Consider the following 21225-nt stretch of genomic DNA (forward strand, 5'->3'; position numbering starts at 1 on the left):
GAACAGGGGGTGGAATGGAGGAGAATCAGACAAAGATCTGTATGAGAAAAAGCTCCCCCAGGTCCCCACTTTATCTGATCCAACCAAGTGATTACCCCTACTTCTCCTCTGCAAGAAATGGGAGATTTAGTCTGGAGAAATGGTGGGGAGGAAATTTTCAGAGAAATATTTATGAAGGTTTCCTAAACCCAAAGGTCATGAGTTTCTACACTAACAAGAGCCCATGAGTGCCCAGCATAATGAACAAAGTAACACCACGAAATTTCAGAACCTTAGGGAAAATAAATCTTTAGAACCTCTAGATTCGATAGGAGACATGGTGGGGATGGGATTGAGGGGCTAGATTGAAAATGAGGGATTAAATGAAAGTATATGAGTGGTAGAGCTCTGAATGTCAGCACACACTGGCTTATACCCCCAGGCCAAAAATAACTAAATAATTGTGGACAAAAGCCCTACAAATACTTATAATTTTGTTTCAAAAAAAAAAAAAAGCCATCTTTCCTCTGCTCACCGCTCACCACTCACCGTACACTGAAGCCTGTTAGTTAATAAGCCTGTGTACACGGACAGAACTTCCAAACAGATTTTTAGTATCTCACTCTTACATGTGAATAGACTGTTAAAGGCCACCAGACATTTGAAGAAACTTGCAACATATGAAAGGCAGAGACCAAAACAAACAGAAAATTGAAACCAAGGAAACTGACAAAGGGAGCTTTTTGAAAACTTTAGGGGGGGAAAAGGCTATAATTCTCAAAACTCAGGGAAAATATTGTGTCTATGAATAAAGTGCTATGAAAAGGAAGAATTAGAGAACAAAAGAGCTCTTAGAAATTAAAAAACTATATGAATTTTCCTGCTGAGAACTGGAGGACTACAGAACCAAATAGGGAAATTATATGTCCACCCTTATATACTTATTGAATTTTTAATTGTGAATATTTTACCTATACAATTGGATAGGGGAAAGTTTGGAAATAATGTTAAGAAAATGTTACAAAAAGGTGAAATCATTTGAAAATAAAATGAAATGGATGATAAAGGAGAAAAAGATAAAAGGATCAATCCAGAAGGTACAACATCTAACAGGAGTTGCAGAAAGAAAGGAAAAATGGTAGTGATGTTATTAAATAATTCAAGAAAATACTGTTGAATTTCTAGATGGGTAGGGCTGGCCCAATGCCTAGCACAGTGAATGAGCACCAAGGCACATCACCAAGAAATTTGAGAACCCCAGGGATAAAGAGAACTTCCTAAAGACTTACAAAGAATTAAAAACAAGTGCCTAGGAAAGAGATCATACTGATCACTAAATAGCAACACTGGAAGCTAGAAGACAATGGAGTGATGCTTTCAGAATTCTGAAGGAAAATTACTTTCAACTCAGAATCATACTTTCATCTTTTCAAGTTTCTCCCCAAATTTAAAAATTTTTTTCAAAACAAACAACTTTTTATTGAAGTATAGTTGATTTACAATGCAGTGTTAGTTTCGGGTGTACAGCAAAGTGATTCAGTTTTATATCAATATATACTTTTTTCAGATTCTTTTCCATTATAGTTCCCCCTGCCACAAGTTTTTATTTCCCGTGCTTTCAAGGGGAACTACCAAAGGATGTGCTTTACTAAACAAAGGAGTGAAGTATCCAAGAAACTGGGATCCAACACAGAGGAGAGGTAAAGGGAGTTCTGAGAATGATGCAGAGAAGTCCCAGGATGACAGCTGTTCACAGGCTGAGACAGCCAGCAGTGCAGACCAGAGCAATGGAATGGAAGCCCCCAGGAAAGAAAACGGATTATCCAATACATTTGACTGAATGAGTAAAATATGAATTGAGAACCTATTGGATTATATGGAAAGATTTAATGATAGGTACACTATAGAAAAAAAAATGAAAAAGCAAAGCAATGATTAATGCTGGGACTTCCTCGTGGTGCAGTGGTTAAGAATCCACCTGCCAGTGCAGGGACACGGGTTTGAGCCCTGGTCCAGGAAGATCCCACATGCCGCAGAGCAACTAAGCGTGTGCGCCGCAGCTACTGAGCCTGCTGCGCTCTAGAGCCCACAAGCCACAGCTACTGAAGCCCACGCGCCTAGACCCCGTGCTCTGCAATAAGAGAAGCCACCACAATGAGAAACCCACACACTGCAAGGAAGCGTAGCCCCAGCTCGCAGCAACTAGAGAAAGCCCGCGCGCAGCAACAAAGACCCAAGGGAGCCAAAAGTTAATTTTTTAAAAAAATGATTATGCCAGGAGGAAACGTTGTAAAGGAAGCATTTATTCATAGTCAAAATGTCAATACTATATTATCTTATAAGTAATATAAGTACTATATTATCTTAACCAAAAACTGTGATCTTATAATTTTAAGAGGTTAGGGGGAGGTGGAAGAAAGGTAAATCCATCAATCAAAATTGGAAATCAATAAGTAATGTCTAGAATGCATATATCAAGAAATAATATGAGCTAAAAAAATGTACACTGGGGTGGGGGTGGGGAGGGAAATGAGACAGGGCTGCTGTAAGTTTTCTTAATATTTGTCTATGCACACATATTACTTTGATGAAATTTTAAAGTAGAGGGAAAGGTATGAAATAAAAATAAACAAGGTGTGTGCAGGGGCTGGCAAGTAGGTTGAATTGCTTAAGTCAAAACTTTAGTCAGGATATAATGAAAAAAAGGCTGTAAAGGTAGGTAGAGGTTAGATTATGGAGAGCTTTGAATATCATGCTAAGGATATTTGGAAGGCATTTCGGAATGTGGAGAGGTTTCTGAGTTGAAGAGGCATCTGAAAGAGGTCCTTCATCTTGAAATGCTAATTTGGCAACAGTATACAAAATGGAGTGGGAGAAGCCCATATTTGTTACTGTGGCCTAAAAGGACCTATGTGGTCTGGTCCCAGTCTACCTTTACAGCGTCATTTACCACTATCATTGTAGTCACAATGGCTTTCTTTTTGTTCCTCAAATTTGGTAAGTTTATTCTTGCCTTGGGCCTTTATACCTCGCTGTGCCCTCTGCCTAGAATGCTCTTCCCCCAGACCAGACCTTCTTATAGCTGCTTCCTCATTAGTTCTAGGTATTAACTCAAATGGAAGAGGCCTTCTCTGACCACCCATATTACTCTTTCCCCTGTTACAGTTCTGGCTTGAGACTTAATGTCCCAGTCTCACACGCATCTTCATTCCTGTACTCATTCTGCATTCAACCCATTTATTAAACCACTGCTTTACACCTAGGTACTGAAGTTATAAGAAGGAATCAACTCGATCTTGTTCTGACCTTAAGGAGTTGTTTGGTAGACTCAGTGATACCAGCTATGCTTCTCAACAGACCCTAAAAGGCCATGTTGAGGTCCCTTTTCTCCAGCGATACATGGTCAAAACCGCGCCCCCCGTCCCTTCTCAGAAAGCAAGGCGACCCCTACATTACATCCCTCCCCAGCTGCAGAGAAGCAGCCGATCCCCCTTGGGTCCGGAGCCAGGGCCTTGAAGAGTCCGGGAACGCGGGCTGGAGAGATCTGCCCTTCCATCCTTGGGGGCGTAGGCGACCGCCGCCACGCTCCCCTCTGGGCCTGGGACCAGAGCGCAGGAGCTGAGCACCGCCCGGTGGCTGGGCGGGGTGTCTGCGGGGTACGGCCGAGGGCCAGGCCATCTGCCGCGAGGCCAGCGCGGCTCGGCGGCAGCCGGGGGTGGGGCCGCGCCGGGGCGGAGCCGCGCCTGGGGCGGGGGCGGGGAGTGGACCGGGCTGCAGCCAAGAGCCGGGAGGGCCGCGGCCACCGGAAGAGTCGCCGTCGCCAGCAGAGCCGGGAGAGTGGGGAGCGGAAGCGGCGGCCGCGACGGCGGCAGGCGGCGCTGGGACCCGGGAGCGGCCGGAGAACAAGGGAGCTGGCTCCGCGGCCGGCCGCGGAGCTGGGCTGAGCCGCTGGGCCGCGCCGACCGCCGCCGCCGCCGCCGCCGGAGAGGCCCAGGCCCGGCCCCGGCGCCCGAGCAGGCAGCGTGCGGGCCGCCGGGCCCGAGGCCGGAGCCATGGGCGAGACTAAGATCATCTACCACCTGGACGGGCAGGAGACGCCGTACCTAGTGAAGCTGCCCCTGCCCGCCGAGCGCGTCACCTTGGCGGACTTTAAGGGCGTTCTGCAGCGACCCAGCTATAAGTTCTTCTTCAAGTCTATGGACGACGATTTCGGGTGAGGATGGCCCCGCCTCGCCTCCGGGGGACCCCGGCCCCTCCGGCTTCTAGGGGCCCACTCGGCCAGTTCGGATTCCCCTTGCTACACTGGCTTCTACCCCTACTTTGGATTCTAGGGGCGACTCGGCCATTTGGTCCCCATTGGCTTTTTCAGAGGCTGGAGTTCCAGCCCCTCTAGGGACTCGCCTTTCCCCTCTTGTGGGGGACCTTGGTCCCCTCGTTTAAGGGGACGTACAACTCCCTAAGAGCAGTCAGTTCCAGCGCAGTCAAGCCCCCTCACCTCCTCAGAGACCAGCGGCCCACACAGACACACCTTCCCCCCCCCACCCGTTCCAGAGCACAGTTCCCAACCCTCCTCCTGCCAACAGAGCCACCTTTCTAGCAGAGACTTGGGGTGTTTGGCACTCGGCCTTCGCCTTCTCCATCTTTTCAGCTCCACAACTCTCAGAGCCATATTTGGAATATGGAGCATCTAAGGACTATGCTGTGGGACTTTGCACTGGCTGGGGGGTGCTCAGGCTGTAAGCTAAGGCCTGCAGCTCTGATGTTTACTTAGCTGTCTCCCCTGTCCCTTGTGGGCTGTTCGGGATGTTGTCAGGGAGCAGAGCGCCTCACCCCTGAGGAGGATTCCCCACTAGCCCAGGTGCAGATTCCCTCACAGAACTTGGGCCTCTTCCCAACCCTCCTCCTGCCAACAGAGCCACCTTTCTAGCAGAGACTTGGGGTGTTTGGCACTCGGCCTTCGCCTTCTCCATCTTTTCAGCTCCACAACTCTCAGAGCCATATTTGGAATATGGAGCATCTAAGGACTATGCTGTGGGACTTTGCACTGGCTGGGGGGTGCTCAGGCTGTAAGCTAAGGCCTGCAGCTCTGATGTTTACTTAGCTGTCTCCCCTGTCCCTTGTGGGCTGTTCGGGATGTTGTCAGGGAGCAGAGCGCCTCACCCCTGAGGAGGATTCCCCACTAGCCCAGGTGCAGATTCCCTCACAGAACTTGGGCCTCTTCATGGGAGGGCCAGGAAGGGTCTCTTGGTGTTCATCCTCCCCTCCCTGGAGGGGTCTTCTCCACCCAGCTGCAGGGCTTTGGACGGGCGGAGTTTGGAAGCAGTGACTTCCCCTTTAAGAGGGGATGGAATGTTGGAGCCGGAAGGTTCTGTAGCAGCTGGCCTGGGAGGGGGAGCCTGGTGGATCCCCTCACTGCCCCCCCCAACTCCCAGGGGACTGGGGGAGGGGGAGGCCCCCCACACTAGCCTGCCCCTCACTAACTGGGCACTGGGCCTGGAGTCCTGCGGGGAAGGCCTTCCCGGGCCCTCCCGGCCTAAAGGCCCCCTCTCCAGCCTAGCCTGAGGCCTGCGCTGCTCTTTAGAGCTGAGGCCCAGAGCTGAGTGAGGGGAGAAATTCTTCTCCCCCGTGTTCATCAGCCTGGCTTCTCTCCAAGGACCCCGGCCCTCCTGGCTCTGGGATGCTAGCACCTTTTCTGTCTTCTGCATGTTTTGCTGTCACATTTCCCCTTGGAACTCAGGGTTTGTTGAGCCCAAGAGCTCATATGTGTGAAAGTGCTTTGTACAGTGGGAAGTGCTATGCGGCTTCTATTCTTGTTTCTGTTGTTGTTCCTGCCTTGGGGTTGGGTACTCCTAGTGTAGTAATGATTGTCTGGCTTCAGTCCAGAGACAGAGACCCCTGATTGGAAGATGCTGAAGAGGGATCCATCTGCAAGGGGTGGGAGTAAGGTGGGCAGATGCCTTGGTCTGATAAAGGAAGAATGGAGTTAGAAGAGACCAAGATACTGCCTCAGCGTATGAGATAGGGGAGAATCAGCTGCATTTCAGTACGCTGCGGCCACCCTGGGGTCAGGTGCCTTGAGGGACTGGGTTAGACCTGTGTCTCCAGCTCCCACTCATCCCAGAGTCCACTGGGCCTAGCCCCCACCTCCTAAACCTAGACCTCTGTGGGCTGCCTCCCACTCTCCCCAGGCTGCTGTCAAGCCAGGCCTAACCCCCATTATATCCGCTCACTGTTGACTTAATATTGTTCTTTAAATCCACTGTCAGCCCACTCACATTTTCTTAATTTGACCTAGTCAATAATAGAAACCACAGGTCTGATATGCTATTTATATTTCTTTCTAAAATATGTTCAAAATAAATATTTAACTCTTGAATTAAACATTCATTCAGATACACCTGAATCCATCTTACATTCATCAGTGGTACTTGAACTTGAACCATCTTTTGCAAAATATTAGAGTAGGCCATTTTAGCAGGGTTGCGAACAGTGGTAAAAATGAAGTGGAGAAGATTGATTTTGTTTTTATTCCTAGAAGGATCAGGAGACCTGGTAGGGCTGTCTTGTCACAGAGGACTAACAGCTGAGGAATGTATATTTATATATGTATTTCATTTATTTATCAAACTCTTTTTATGGTGCTTACGGTGTGCAGACACTGATCTAAATGACTTTCAAATCTTTACTCATTCAATGCTCTTTACAGTCCTGTGGAATATGTAGTAATATCTCCAGTTTATAGATGAGGAAACTAGAGCACCAAAAACTTAAGTAACTTACTTACCCAAGGTCACACAGCTAATAAGTGGCAGAGCTTATTAGGAACCTGGTTCCAAAGTCTAAGGCATTAATCACACAATTGTAGGTATTATCATCATCATTTAATAGGTACATCCTCTCTGAGGGAGATGCTGAGCCTTGGCAAACTGTATAGGTGATAGGGCTGCCCCTTATCCCAGCCCCATGAGAGGGAGGTCTGGCAAGGGCCAGCAACCTCTGCTGACAGATGGGAAAGTGGGTCAGAGGAGGAAGGCTGCCATCTCCTCCAGCTCTCCAGGCTCGCTCTCTGGGGTTCTGGTGTGTAAGACTTGAGGATTCCCATCTCCCATCTGGTCTCCAGAAGTATTTGTCAAGCTCAGGGTAGGTCCAACCCTCTTAAATCATTTGGGATATGGAAGAAGAATTAAACATTTTCAGCACTGAGGAGATGGTGGATGGAAGAACAAGGTACCACCACTTGAGGGGCCTTGAGCCATGGGAGGAATAACATGGGAAGTCAGGCCACTAACTGTTTTGCTCCCCGCTCCATGTCACACACTAGCCTGTCTCTGGGCCTTCTACCTGGAGTACTTCTCTTCCCTTGTCTTCTCCAGGTCCAAATTCTCCTTTCCTCTGGGTTGCACTTTTAAAGTTATGGCACTTATTCCTATTTATCCTTATACCTACCCAGCTCCTAGCCAAGACCTAACACTAAATAATACTCAGCAGATGTCTGTCCAGTGAACACATCTGCTGCTCTTAAAGCTCTGATCACTTCTCACTTGCAATATACTCACGTGAACTATGCATTGGACAGTAACCTCCGAGGACAAGGCAGGCTCCAGGTCTAATGCTTCTTGAGATCCATGCAATGGCAAGCACAAAACTTAAAGCCCACTGGGCTCCTGGCAAAGGCTTTTTAATTGAATGAACAATGAGTGATAAGCAGATTTATTTGGTCCCTGCCCTTCGAACCTTACACCTAGTTAGAAAGAGTATGGATCCCGCAAAAAATTGACAAAGTTAGTAACTAGTTTTTAGTGTATGCCTGGACCATGCCAGGCACTTACAAATCTCACTTACCCAGATGAGACAAAGGCTTGGAAAAGTCAAGAAACCTCTCTAAGATAGGAGGGCTAATAAGTGGCAGAATTGGAATTTGAACCCAGATTTGTCCGACTCCACTTGGGGGGTGTGTGTGTATGTGAGTGCATAAATGCTGCAGAACCCTGAGCCATTCAGCTCCACAGCGGGAGGGGGAGGACTGTCTGAGGTCCCCCAAGGCTCCCGAAGATCAGCTGATCATTGTGAGTCAGCAGAGCCTTGGTGACCTGTCGGTGACCCCCAGAAAGAGAGGAAACATCTGTAGTGCTGAGCTGTGTGGTGGGGCCTCAGCAGCAGTTTCCCACCACAGGGCTGCTGAGACCCTCTCCAAAGCAGATCACAGTCCCTGCCACGTGACCCACATACCTCGTTTTAATTTGAGCCCCATTTCCCATGGGGGCTGCAAGCTTGGGGTGCCCTGTGGTCAGACTGGCTAGTGGGTCTGAGCAATCTCTGTGTCCCTGTTTTCTAGCTTGTTCTGTCTCCAGGCTTTCTGCCATGGTGGGCCTGAGCAGGATGATTTGAGCTGCTTTCTTGGGGTTGCTGTGGGGTTGGAAACAGTGGAGGAGCCAAAGCTGAAGGGGAGGGAGGAGGGCAGGCTCAGCCTTCGAACTTGGCTGTGAGTCCAAGAATGTGAGCATCACAAGAAGCCAAGCACGTCCCGAGCTCTGGGCAGGAGCTGCTTTAAGAAAAAGGGAGGACTGGGCTTCCCAGCCTCCTTCCTTGCTGTCTTCCCTCTCTGCTCTTAACTCCAGGCATGTGTTTTCCTCTTGCCCCTGATCACAGCTTTCTAGCTCTGTGCTCCTGGGGTATTTGATCAGTCTGGGGGTGCAGGCCTCAAGCTTTTCTGTTGCCTTTCCTGGCCCCATATTGTAGTTGTGGTCTGACTTCTTGCCTCACTGCATGCCCCAGGCCAAACTACATGCCTGAGACTACATCTTACCCTCCCCCCATCCACCACCCCATGTCCCACATCACTGTCTCCCACACCGTCACCCTCCACACAGACCCACATCACCTCTCTCACTGTATGGGAAAGAATGTGAAATACCATGGAAAGAATATGGGGTTTGGAGTCAGACGAGCTTGGGGTGGAATTCCAGCTCTTGACATCTAGCTCTGTGACGAACAAGTTACTGATTGTTTCTCAGTTTCCTTATTCATAAAATCAGGATCATATGGTCTATACAATGAGGCTGATGTGAAGATTATACATTCTAACTACAGGGAGATAAGATGGTATAATAGGTAAGAATAAAGGCTTTGGAATCAGGCTGACCAGGATTCAAATTCCAGCTCTTCACTTATTAATCGTGTGACTGTAGGTAAATTTCTGAACCTACTGAGCCTTGGTTTCCCCATCTGTATCTATTTTATAACATTGCTATGAATGTTAAACGAAGTGATACAAGTAAAGTACTTAGCTTTGTGCTTGGCCCGTAATATTGGGTTGGCCAAAAAGTTCCTTGGGGTTTTTCCATAAGATGTTACGGAAAAATCCGAACGCACTTTTTGGCCAACCCAATACACGCTCAATATATGAGAGCAGTTGTTACTAATGTCATAGTGGCAGTAGAGGATGTTTTGTAAATGCCTTCTCCCCTTCTCTTTCCTAATTTCCTTAAATTCCTCATCCACATCTCCCAGAAGAATATTAGGATTCCCAAATGAGAAGGGAGGAACAGTGATATGGGTGTGCTTTTTCCTAGTTTAGGGTCAGAGGGAAAGATAAAGTCCAGCCCAGGAGAGCCATTGTTGGGGATGGGTACAGCTCTCGAGATTCTAGGGGGCGACTGCACTCATTGGGGACAGTGATTTGTCAGGTGTAATTTGCAATCACCAGATGACCAAGAGGATGCCCCAGGAAGGCAGCTGCCCTAGGCATGGCTGGTGTCTTCCTGGTGGTGACAAAGAGCTGTCCCTGGTCAGCCCATCCCTGCTCCCATTTGAACAGGCTTATGCTGGTGGTTTGATTCCCAGTTTAGGGTAGAGGAGCCCCTGAGAGTTGGGCTTGTGAGGATGCCTCCATTTCCACCTCAGAAAGCTCGCTCTGACACCCACCTTTCCCTGCAGAGTGGTGAAGGAGGAGATCTCGGACGACAATGCCAAGTTGCCCTGCTTCAATGGCCGGGTGGTGTCCTGGGTAAGGAGCCCCCCTCAGCCCTCTCTCCACCTGCATTCCTGCAGTGGGCTGGATGGAGGAGAGGCATTGCTGAGACTGTGGTTTTATGCTTCAGTATCTGAATCTTCCTTGAGTTTTCTAACTGAACTGTGTCTCACCCCAGATTCTATAGCTTTGGTGAAAAGTGAGGGAGTTGTGAGAAAGGGGAAAAGAGAGAGACAGAAATACACGTTGGAGACAAAAACGTCTCCTATGTCCTCTGAGGTACTTTGCCTCAGGTTCCCTTCTGTCACTTGCCGACCTCTACCTTGGACCTCTGACTCTTGTCCTCTGCCCCCATCCCACTTCACCAACCCATGCCTCCCAGCCTCCTCATCAACCCAGCAGTGGGTCCATTCCTCATCTCAGCTGACCTAACACAGTCCTGTTTCTTCTCCCTGCATGTCCCCTGCTTCATTCTCCCCAAGTCTCATGCCCTGCCAGAAGCCAACTATCCCCTTTTCCCTGGGGCCCCTGCGCCCTACTACCCATGCATTTTCTCCCCATCAGCTGGTGTCGGCTGAGGGCTCACACCCAGAGCCAGCTCCCTTCTGTGCTGACAACCCATCGGAACTGCCACCGCCCATGGAGCGCACAGGAGGCATTGGGGACTCCCGGCCCCCATCCTTCCAGTGAGTGTGACCTGAGTGTGGGAAGGGCCCATGGGGGAGGGCTGCGTCAGCTCAGCTCAGGGCTGGGGGAGGGAGCCCCCAGCCTGCCCCCTCCCCCACCAAGTCCTCTCTTCCCTGCAGCCCTCATGCTGGTGGGGGTAGCCAGGAGAACCTGGACAATGACACAGAGACTGACTCCTTGGTGTCTGCCCAGCGAGAGCGGCCACGACGGAGGGATGGCCCAGAGCACAGTGCGTCTTCCCTGAACAGACACCTTCCCCACCCCCACCCCTTCCTCCTCCCACCCCCTGCTCCTTCCTCTCTTCTCCTTCTCTCCTACATCTGTGAACCCAGCTGCCTCCATCCCCTGCAGCAACCCGGCTAAATGGAACTGCAAAGGGGGAGCGGCGGCGAGAGCCAGGGGGGTATGACAGCTCATCCACCCTTATGAGCAGCGAGTTGGAAACCACCAGCTTCTTTGATTCAGATGAGGATGACTCCACCAGCAGGTGGGGCTTTGGTTTCATGGGTACTGTGGGACAGGTGACCCCGGAGGAGCCCTGAACCCTGAGGATGCTGGGCCCCTGGGCGGGACCTGGGCTTGGTTGGGGGGACCTGGGCCCTGCGGTGTCTCTTATGGGGCAGGGCTGGGCCGGCTCGGTGGGGAATGACTGTGGGCCCCACAGGTTCAGCAGCTCCACAGAGCAGAGCAGCGCCTCACGCCTGATGAGAAGACACAAGCGGCGGCGGCGGAAGCAGAAGGTTTCGCGGATTGAGAGGGTATGGACCTGAGAGGTTAGGGTGGGTGGGAGCAGACCGAGCCCTCCTGCCCAGGCAGGGCCAGAGTCTGTGCTTCCTTAGACCCCTCCCCTTGGGTCAGGGTTTAGAACCTGAGAGGGGAGGTGGTGCTAAGGGCTCACCTTGAGGCGGAGCTAGGTGGGAACAGTGAGTTCCTGCCAGCACTGCCTGCTGCTCAGGGCCTCTGTCTGTTCCAGTCCTCGTCCTTCAGCAGCATCACGGACTCCACCATGTCTCTCAACATCATCACGGTCACTCTCAACATGGGTGAGTCTGGTGAAACAACTCTCGTGAGCACCTGCTACATGCCAGACGCTGGGCAGACTCGAGGAGTTCAGAGAGGCACAGGCTACGTTCCCTGCCCTCAAGAAGTTCTCTTTCATAAGCATAAATTGGTACATACACTGATCACTTCAGTATCTCATGATCAGGGATATGACAGAGATATGACAGAGATAAGCACAGAGAACTATGGACGCAGAGAATGGCATCCGGGAAGACTTCCTAGAGGAAGTGATTTCTGATTCCTCCCTCCTTCCCATTTTTCAGGCACTGCGTTCTTGCTCTCTGATTTCTACCCTAGGTGCTCTTCTTTAGGAGATAGCTGGATGTAGTGAAAAGAGCCACAACTTTGGGATTTAAATCTGAGTTTGAATCCTGACTCTGCCACTTCATGGCTTAGAAAAGTCACTTAAATTCTCTGAACCTCAGTTGTCTGCTCTGTAAAACAGGATTGAGTCCCTATCTCATAGCCAACAAGGATCAAGTGAAAGCATGTTTGAGCATGTGGAATACAGTGCCTGACTCAGGTCCAATAAGTGTTAGTTCTTGTCCCTTTCTACCCTTTTCTATTATGGGGCTTGGAATTTGGGTAGGAACTTTGTTCCTCTCTCAAGGTCTTGTTACTCCCTGTAGAAAAGTATAACTTCTTGGGTATCTCCATTGTGGGCCAAAGCAACGAGCGTGGTGACGGAGGCATCTACATTGGCTCTATCATGAAGGGGGGGGCCGTGGCTGCTGATGGACGCATCGAGCCAGGAGATATGCTGTTACAGGTACCATTGCCCACCGTGGGTGGTGGTATGGATAGGGATGGGGAGATGTCCATGCCTTCTGTACCCTGATTCTTGGTAAGGGGAAGACCCCCTAGCCCACCAAACTCAGCTTCCCTACCCACCTCCCCAGCACAGCTGCTTATCCCACTCCTGGTCCTCTTTCCCAGGTAAACGAGATCAACTTTGAGAACATGAGTAATGACGACGCGGTCCGGGTACTGCGGGAGATTGTGCACAAACCAGGGTATGGATGGCACTGGGGAGGAGGGGGCAGGTATTTCTGGCTATCAGACAAGGGGCTTGGTTTGGCCTCCGCACATCCTGCCCTTACTAGGGACACCCTTGCTTTCAGGCCCATCACCTTGACTGTAGCCAAGTGCTGGGACCCAAGTCCACGTGGGTGCTTCACACTGCCCAGGAGTAAGTGGTTGGGGCAGTTGGCCCTAAAGCTGGTGCTTGACCTACGTGAGCCCTATCTCTCCTTCCTTCCGTGTTACCCTGAACCCTCATACCTACCCTGTTGGGCCAGGCAGTAGGCAGGGCAGGCAGCCCCTGACTCCTCATCCTCCCCGCAGGCGAGCCCATCCGGCCCATTGACCCCGCAGCCTGGGTCTCCCACACTGCAGCCATGACCGGCACCTTCCCTGCCTACGGCATGAGCCCCTCCCTGAGCACCATCACCTCCACCAGCTCCTCCATCACCAGCTCCATCCCTGACACAGAGCGTGAGTGTCCAACCCTGACCCCTGGGGCCCAGCAGACAGGGCCAGCTGGGAGGGACTGCTGAAGGCCCACCTGGAGCCTCTTGCTTGAGCGTCAGAGAGGGCTGGAGAGGAGGAGACTCAGTTCATTCCAGCTACCTTACTCTGCCGTTCTCCTCAGTGGATGCTGACCCTCACCGAACAGAGTTTGCTTCTGAACCTGTACTGAGCACTCAGTAAGCCTCAGTTTCCTCTTGTAAAATGGGACTATGATATGCACTTTACCGGTTCCTGGGGGTTTAATGAGCGGATACAAGTAAAGCATCAATCACAGTGTGGCATAAAGTAAGCACTCAATAAATGACTGCCTTTTTATTATCATAGCATGCATTATACACTGGGCTAAGCCCCTTCATTTACACTATTTAATTCTCTCTTTAAATATCCTGTGCAATAGATACTGAAGTCCCTATTTTTATGGAAGAGGAAACTGAGTATCCAACAAGTCGGTAATTTGCTTGACATTGGTCCATGCTATTAGGTGGTAGAGCTGGAATGCAAACTTCTGTGTACCTAGCTCCATAGCCCCTTTCTGCCTCACCATTCTGCCCTCCTACCCCCAGGCCTAGACGACTTCCACCTGTCCATCCACAGTGACATGGCCGCCATCGTAAAAGCCATGGCCTCCCCTGAATCTGGGCTGGAGGTCCGTGACAGGATGTGGCTCAAGATTACCATCCCCAACGCTTTCATCGGTGAGAGGGCCCCATGGTGGGATGAAGGACAGGGTGGAGAGTGGTGGGGCAGGGCAGGCCGGGGCGGGGGGCCAAGAACTCCCTTGGGCCACTCCTTTGAGCTGGAATCAGCACCAGCCTCATGGCTTCTGTGAGGCCAGAAGAGCCCAGGTCAGGTGGGCCTCCCAATCAAGTGGCAGCCTTGCCCTCAGGCTCGGATGTGGTGGACTGGCTGTACCACAACGTGGAAGGCTTCACTGACCGGCGAGAGGCCCGCAAATACGCCAGCAACCTGCTGAAGGCCGGCTTCATCCGCCACACTGTCAACAAGATCACCTTCTCTGAGCAGTGCTACTACATCTTTGGCGACCTCTGTGGCAGTACGTGCCTCCCCCACCTCCTTGCCCTGTCTCCTGCTTGGAAGTGGGGAGTTGCCCGGGGATGTGGCAGCAGACTCTAGGGAACCCAGATGAGGGGGTAGCAGAGCTGGGGGAACCTCGAGACCTGACAGTTCTGTGGTAGAAGCAGAGCCCAGTCCAGCCTCTTTACCTGCCCTACATTCCCCTGTGGGGGCTGGCATTTTCTAAGTACCTGCTCTGTGTCTGGCACCGTGCTGATTGTTTCTAAAGCATCATCTCACTCTCAATTCAAGCCTCACAACCTCCCCACAACCCTTGGGGAGATGGATTACTATCCCTGTTTTCAGATGAGGAAACTGAGACTTATAGAAGTTAAGCAGTCCACCCCACATTTCACAGCTAGAAGCAGAGGAGCTAGGCCTTGGATCTAGGTCTTTCTGGCTCCAGATCCTTTGTTCTTCCCACCATCAGGGTTGTCCTAGGTGTGTGGTGCTGCAGAAACATTGTCCCAGCAAGGCCAAACAGAGTTCCTAGCCTTGGCCCCTGCTCACCCTCACAGCACCAAGCAGCTTCCACTAAGGCAGGACGTCCTGGAGCTGGCCTGAGGCCTCAAGTCCACAGCCTCCTCAGACCCCTCAGGGTGGGGCTGTGCCTCTCAGTGAAGCTGGAAAAGCTGTCAGGGCCAGGCTGTAGAGGACTCTGTAAGCTGTACCAAGGAATTTGGACTTGATCCTGAGAGAGTACAAAGCCAATGAGGGTTATTAAGTAGGAGAAGTATGCAGGGAACCCCCATTCTCCAGAGCCTGCGGACAGCTCTCGGGAAGGGGAGTCCTCAAAACAGGACAGCAGTGCACAGGATTGGGAGCTGAAGCACGGCCCCAGCAGCCACCCCTGCCTGAGGGAGCCTTCTCTCAGCCCAGTGGTGCTGGCTGGAGTCCAAAAGCTAGCCCTCAAAAATGCTTCAGATTAGGTTCTAGGGGCTAGAAAGGTTGTTCTTGTGGAGCACAAGTCCCTGGTGGAGGCTGGGTGGGGTCCCTGTCCCTCAGCAGCTCTGGCATGGCCCCATGGAGTAGTAATAGATGCATAAGGTTTTGGAGTTAGTTTTGAGTTCAGATTTTAGCTCCACCCTTACTGTGTGAACATGAGTAAGTGACACAGCCTCTCAGTGCCTTGATTCCTTGATCTGTAAGATGGAGATAACAGTAAACTTATAGGTCTGTTTTGAGAATGATATAAGATAATGTATGTAATGCTTTTAGCACCATGTTTGGCCCACAGTAATTGCTCTTAAAAAGTTGTCCATTTATCATATATTTAATTCTAAGATGAACATTTTTTTCACATTTCAGTATCTCTGAAATTGGGGTGCATCTTATAATCAATGGCTTCTTAGACTCAGTCAAATACGGCTATTATTATCATCATTAGTAGAAGTGAGCCCTGGCCCCAAACCTTCATGGGTACATAAAGCTTCTCAGGATAGCTGTGGCTTTTGCTCAGAGAGACATTGTTCCATCCCAGGGGCATTCTGGGTCTCCTACCCATGGACCAAGTCCAGCAGAAGCCGAGCTCAGGGAGATGCTGACAGGACAGGTCTTTTCCTTCTCACTGGTGAGGTCTCCTCAGCTGGGAGTACGGCAGGCTCAAAGGGAATAGCTGGGGACCTGGGTAACCCCCGGAGCACACAGTCACTCCCCATGGGATGACAGCCTGGTGGCTGAAGTGGTCACTGAGGCACGCCCCTGCTTCCCACCGCCACCACCTCTCATGCTAGCTGCCGGCCTTGACTGGTTGATGGTTTGGCTGGTAGACTCCATAGGCTGCCTCAGCCCTCTCTCCTGACCTCTTCTCCCCTGTAAGGTTGGCTCAGCTTCCTTAAGGGCTTGCAACAAAGGGCTCAGTCTGTATCCAGCAGCTGGCTCCTGGGCAATTGCAGCTCTCTCAGAGCTCTGGGACCTGGTACAGGTGGGTCCCAGAGAACCAGGGACCTGTTCACTCTGAGCAGGTTCACCCCAGGGACCTGTGAACAAGGGGCGTCTCAGGCAGGCAGGTCTAGTGGCCCCTTACACTCCCTTCCAGATAGTTCCAACATTGGTGGGAGCAGCCTTGCCTGTGCACAGTTTACTGGGGAGTCAGAGTCATGAAAGAAGTAATGTTAGTGCAGTGACTCAAGTTCTGTGAAGAACTAGGCCTGGCTGGGAATGGGGTGGAGAGCACAGAGGAGGCATCTAAGTTGTTCTGTTTCTGGACCCTTCCACCCCACTCCCACCCTCCCCAGAAGCACCAGAAAATTGATCTGGGCCAAGGGCCTTCTGTGTGGGGAGGCTTTGAAAGGCCCTGTGTTCATTCTGGCTTTTAATGGGTGTTCTTTTAGTCCTGAGTGAGGAGGGCAAAATTTCACCTAAATTTCCCCAAACTGCTCCCTCCTCCTTACTAATGCCCTCATCTGGAAGGGTAAAGAGAAAGTAAGCAACTCTTAGCTTCTGCTCTGGCTGCAGTTTGGGTTGACCTCAGGCTGGTCATTTAACCTCTCTGGACTTGACTTTCCTGATCTGGAAAAAGTGTGACTAATACCTTCCTCGTGGGGTGGTAACGTTTGCACGAGATGAAGTGCTTGCACTGTACCTGAGGAAGTGCAGGTATGCAGTAGCTGGCGGCTGTCTGGTATTTCGGCCTCCCATAATTCCCCACCCTACCTTTCCCATAAGGAAACAGACGGGGACGATTGCCAAACAAGAGTTTTGCCCCTTCCTCCAGCCCACGGAGGAAGGAGGAGAAACGGATTTGGCACTGAGCATCTGAAGTGGTGACTCAGGGCCTTCCTGGGGATGGTTTTCTCGGGGGCTGGCTCTGCAGGGTCTCCCTCCCCACCACCTCTGAAGGCTGACAGAGGGGGTCTGAAGGAGTGAGAGATCTCTGGCATGTCCCTCCTCCCGTTCTGGTGGGACACTGACACTGCTGTCGCTGTCTTCCCAAACGCACCCACCGGGCCGAGGCTGGGCATCTCTCTGCTGACTGCGGGTGCGAAGGCATGGGATAGACCCAGCTCAGACGCCCTCCCTTCCCCTTCACAGACATGGCCAACCTCTCCCTCCACGATCATGATGGCTCCAGCGGCGCCTCCGACCAGGACACGCTGGCCCCTCTGCCACACCCAGGGGCTGCCCCTTGGCCCATGGCTTTCCCTTACCAGTACCCGCCGCCCCCGCACCCCTACAACCCGCACCCAGGCTTCCCCGAGCTGGGGTACAGCTATGGCGGGGGCAGCGCCAGCAGTCAGCACAGTGAAGGTAAGGCGGCGGGGGTCGTGGAGGGAGCCCCAGGCGAGCCCCAGGCTTCCTCTGCAAGCTCTGAGTGTCCCCCACCCCGTCCCTGCCTGTCCCCTGCAGGCAGCCGGAGCAGTGGCTCCAACCGTAGCGGCAGCGACCGGCGGAAGGAGAAGGATCCGAAGACCGGGGACTCGAAGTCGGGCGGTAGCGGCAGCGAGTCGGACCACACGACCCGCAGCAGCCTGCGGGGGGCGCGGGAGCGGGCGCCGAGCGAGCGCTCGGGTCCTGCCGCCAGCGAGCACAGCCACCGCAGCCACCACTCGCTGGCCAGCAGCCTGCGCAGCCATCACACGCATCCGAGCTACGGCCCCCCCGGGGTGCCCCCTCTCTATGGCCCTCCCATGCTGATGATGCCCCCACCGCCCGCGGCCATGGGGCCCCCGGGAGCCCCTCCGGGCCGCGACCTGGCCTCCGTGCCCCCTGAACTGACCGCCAGCAGACAGTCATTCCGCATGGCCATGGGAAACCCCAGTGAGTTCTTTGTGGATGTGATGTGAGCAGGGCCCCTTCCCCACTTCCATCCCACCCCGCCCCGGGCAGGCCGTGTCCCTCTCTCCGTCCGTCTTTTTTACTTTGGTACCTGAAAGGGAAATAAATGGAACTAAATCCATGCTCGCTAACCGCTCGCTGGGTGCAGCGAGGGCAGGGTGCACCTGATCGCCACTGCAACCCCTAACCTGCCACCAGCCCCGGCTTGTTCCTCTGCCCACTAACCGCTGCACAGGACTTCCCGGGATCCTTCGTGTCCCTGGGACCCAAACTGCTGGTGCTGCTCCTTACCACCCTGCCATCACCACCACCACACCCACTTCAGGAGCTGACCCAGCCGTGCCCTTGAGGGCCTGCATACCCCTCATCCCCACTTTCCCTCCCTCAGTTCTTTTTCACCATTCATTCAGCTGCATCATCCCTCTATTAACCCATCCCCTCAAGCATGCAGGCCGATTTCTTGGTTTTTCCCCTTAATACTGATACCAAAAAAAAAAAGACTTGCTTCCTCTGCCCCTCCTCCTAACTGCCCTTGCTACTGCCTCAGCCCCTGCACCCTAGAGCTGTAGTCACTTCCAGTAACCATCCATACTAACTCCACCTGCGCTCAACCTTAGCAGAAGCCCAGAGGGCCCCCTCAGTTGCCTGAGCTGCTAGTGGATTCCAGGGAGCATCTGTGCTCTATACCCAGCCCCGCTGCTGCCCCATGCCTGCCCGGTGTGCTGGTTCCTTCAGACCCTAACCCTACTAACCAGCAGGCTCATCTCACCTCGGGGCCTGAAACATTTCTTTTCTTTCTTTTTTCCTCCCCCAATTTTTCCTGGGCCTGGAGCAGCCAAGAATTTCGGGCTGTTTGACTTTCTGTGAGCCCCCAGCGAGGGGAGGCCCAGCCTCCGAGGAGACCAGGAACCCTGCTTCAGCAGCCCCTCAGGGCTTCCCAAGGATATTTCAGCCCCCATACCCACACTTTAACCCGTTGAGTCACTAGGCTTCTGAGGAGCACCCAGCCTCTCGCCCATGTGTGAGAGACTCTCTCTCTCTTTCCCTCTCTCCCTCTTTCTCACACACACCTCCCCCACCCCCTGCCCCAACACACACGTGCCTATGCAAGTTCACTTAAGCCTCAGGGCTGGTCCCTGACCAGAGGGCTGGACCCTCTCTCCCAGTCCGCTCCTAGGTCGTGGGGCTGGTCCCCTGATTTCTCTCTCCCTTTCTTCATAGCCCTCAAACCTCCCACACATGTCCCCATAATATTTCTATCTGGTTAAAGCCCATAATCTGGTTCTCAGGTTGGGCTCAGCGCAGGACCCCCTGGGCAACTGACAGGCTGTTCTCACCCTGCCCCGCACCCCACACACCCTCCTGTGTTTTCACCATCACCATAATAACCCAGAGCAAGGTTGGGCAGGGGGAGGGACTTCTGGGACTTCCAGACAGAGTGCCAAGTTTTAGTTTTTACCTTATTCTCCCATTTAAGCCAAATCATGACTTTCTCTGTGAGCCTCTTCTATAAATTCTGGCTCACCTAGGCTTCCATATTTTTAGGTCTGGGATGTCAAGCGTAAGATGAAGTCCTAAGCTCCAGGTCTTGAAGCAATCCAGGGTAGGGGTATTTTGGCATTCATTCATTTAACAAATATTCCCTGGGATTTGGGGTGCATGAGGGCTGTGTTAGAAGTGTGACTCAGTCTTGCCTTTCTTCTGGGAGCTCTAGGTTTGCTCCCAACCCAGACCATGGTTTCCTCTAGCCACCACTATAGGGCTGCCTCCTGTACTTCTCTTCCTCTGATTCTTCCGTCTCTGACTCTCTTGAGGATTCCTCCGCTATTGCTCATGCCTTCAGGGTCCCTGTATTTTATCTCTGGTCCACTTCTCTTTCTTCTGTATTTACCCCCGAAACGGTATCATCCATCCTGACGTCCTCAACTGCCACTAATAAGCTGGTGATTCCCAAATATGTATCTCCAGCCCTAACTTCCCTCACAGATCTTTAGATCTGTGTTTTTATCACCCACTGGGACCTCTCCATGGACATGTCCACATGGACTCAACTCATTTCCTCCCCCCCCCCCGAAGTGTGTTCCTTCTGAATTCCTATCCTGGTTACCTTCATCACACTCTTCATAGGCTCACCAGCTAGAAACATTTATGGGCTTAAATTCCCTCCCATATTTTACTAGTCAGTATATCATATCCATTCCACTCCAACAATCTTTCTTGAATTTGGCCCTTCCTCTCCCCTCTGCCTCTACTCTAGTTCACAGGAGCATGGGATTTGGAGTCAGGTTATTCTGGGTTTGAATCCCAGCTCTACTACTTTTTGGTTGTGTGATAAGAGAGTTATTCAGTCTCTCTGAGCCTCAGTTTCCTCATATGTAAAATGATGATAATAATACCTACCTCACAGGGTTGTTGTGAGGATTTAAGTTAGATATTGTACGAAAAGTGCCTAGCACAGTGCCTGGCACACAGTAGAATAGGTGCTCAATAAATGGTAGCTATTGTTATTATTACTATTATTATTATTATTTATTCTAAATTGGTAGGGGTTTAGGATATGTACTGAGGACGAAGCTTTTGGAAAGGTAGGAGTAAATCTTGAGTGCTGGTTCAAGAATTAGAAGTGCCTGTATTCAGTCATTTAATGGCTTTGGGTTGTGACCCCGATTTGCAGGAAGTCAGATCATCCTGCCATATTCTGGCTTCTAGCAGGAGGATGCTAGGAACAGTAAGGTTTGCGACTAGGTTTACCGTTTGGTGCCCTTCGTTCCTCTCATGATGGGCTCAGCCCTGCCTAGGGAAGGCAGCAGGGTATCTTTTCCTACAGAAAGAGAAGAGCCAACAGATGTTCTTCAGGTCCTGCAAGAGCCAGGAAGGCCTTTCATGTGACAAGCTTGGCTCTGTCTCTTCTTCTCAGCTTGGATATGAAGATTAACTGTCCATCAGAGAAGGGATTTCAAATCCCATGTCCGATTAAATTCAACTTGCCAACGGTTTTTTAAGCAACATATATGCCTGTCACTAGAAGGCGCACAGGTCCTCCTGGCCTTGAGGAGCTCACAGTCACATAGGTATAGCTGAGGCAGAACACAGACATATTTTTGAAAAGCTTTAGCTAGTTTCTTCCAAATATTTGCCGCCTCACT

At 51.7% G+C, this 21225-nt stretch overlaps 1 protein-coding gene across 1 annotated transcript; it reads left to right on the top strand.

Moving 5' to 3' along the window:
* The first annotated feature begins 3950 nt into the window (after positions 1-3950).
* On the top strand, positions 3951-20589 carry DVL3 (dishevelled segment polarity protein 3). Its single transcript, XM_028486105.2, has 16 exons — positions 3951-4192; positions 9916-9985; positions 10514-10635; positions 10756-10865; positions 10988-11123; positions 11301-11394; positions 11610-11679; positions 12328-12467; positions 12635-12711; positions 12820-12887; positions 13043-13192; positions 13792-13923; positions 14115-14282; positions 17336-17551; positions 17651-18061; positions 18915-20589. Exons 1-16 carry the CDS (start codon positions 4032-4034, stop codon positions 18944-18946), a joined length of 2157 nt encoding a protein of 718 aa, XP_028341906.1. The 5' UTR covers positions 3951-4031; the 3' UTR covers positions 18947-20589.
* The last annotated feature ends 636 nt before the right edge of the window (positions 20590-21225 follow it).

The sequence above is a fragment of the Physeter macrocephalus genome, unplaced genomic scaffold (genome assembly GCF_002837175.3).
Source record: "Physeter macrocephalus isolate SW-GA unplaced genomic scaffold, ASM283717v5 random_722, whole genome shotgun sequence".
Taxonomy (NCBI): domain Eukaryota; kingdom Metazoa; phylum Chordata; class Mammalia; order Artiodactyla; family Physeteridae; genus Physeter; species Physeter macrocephalus.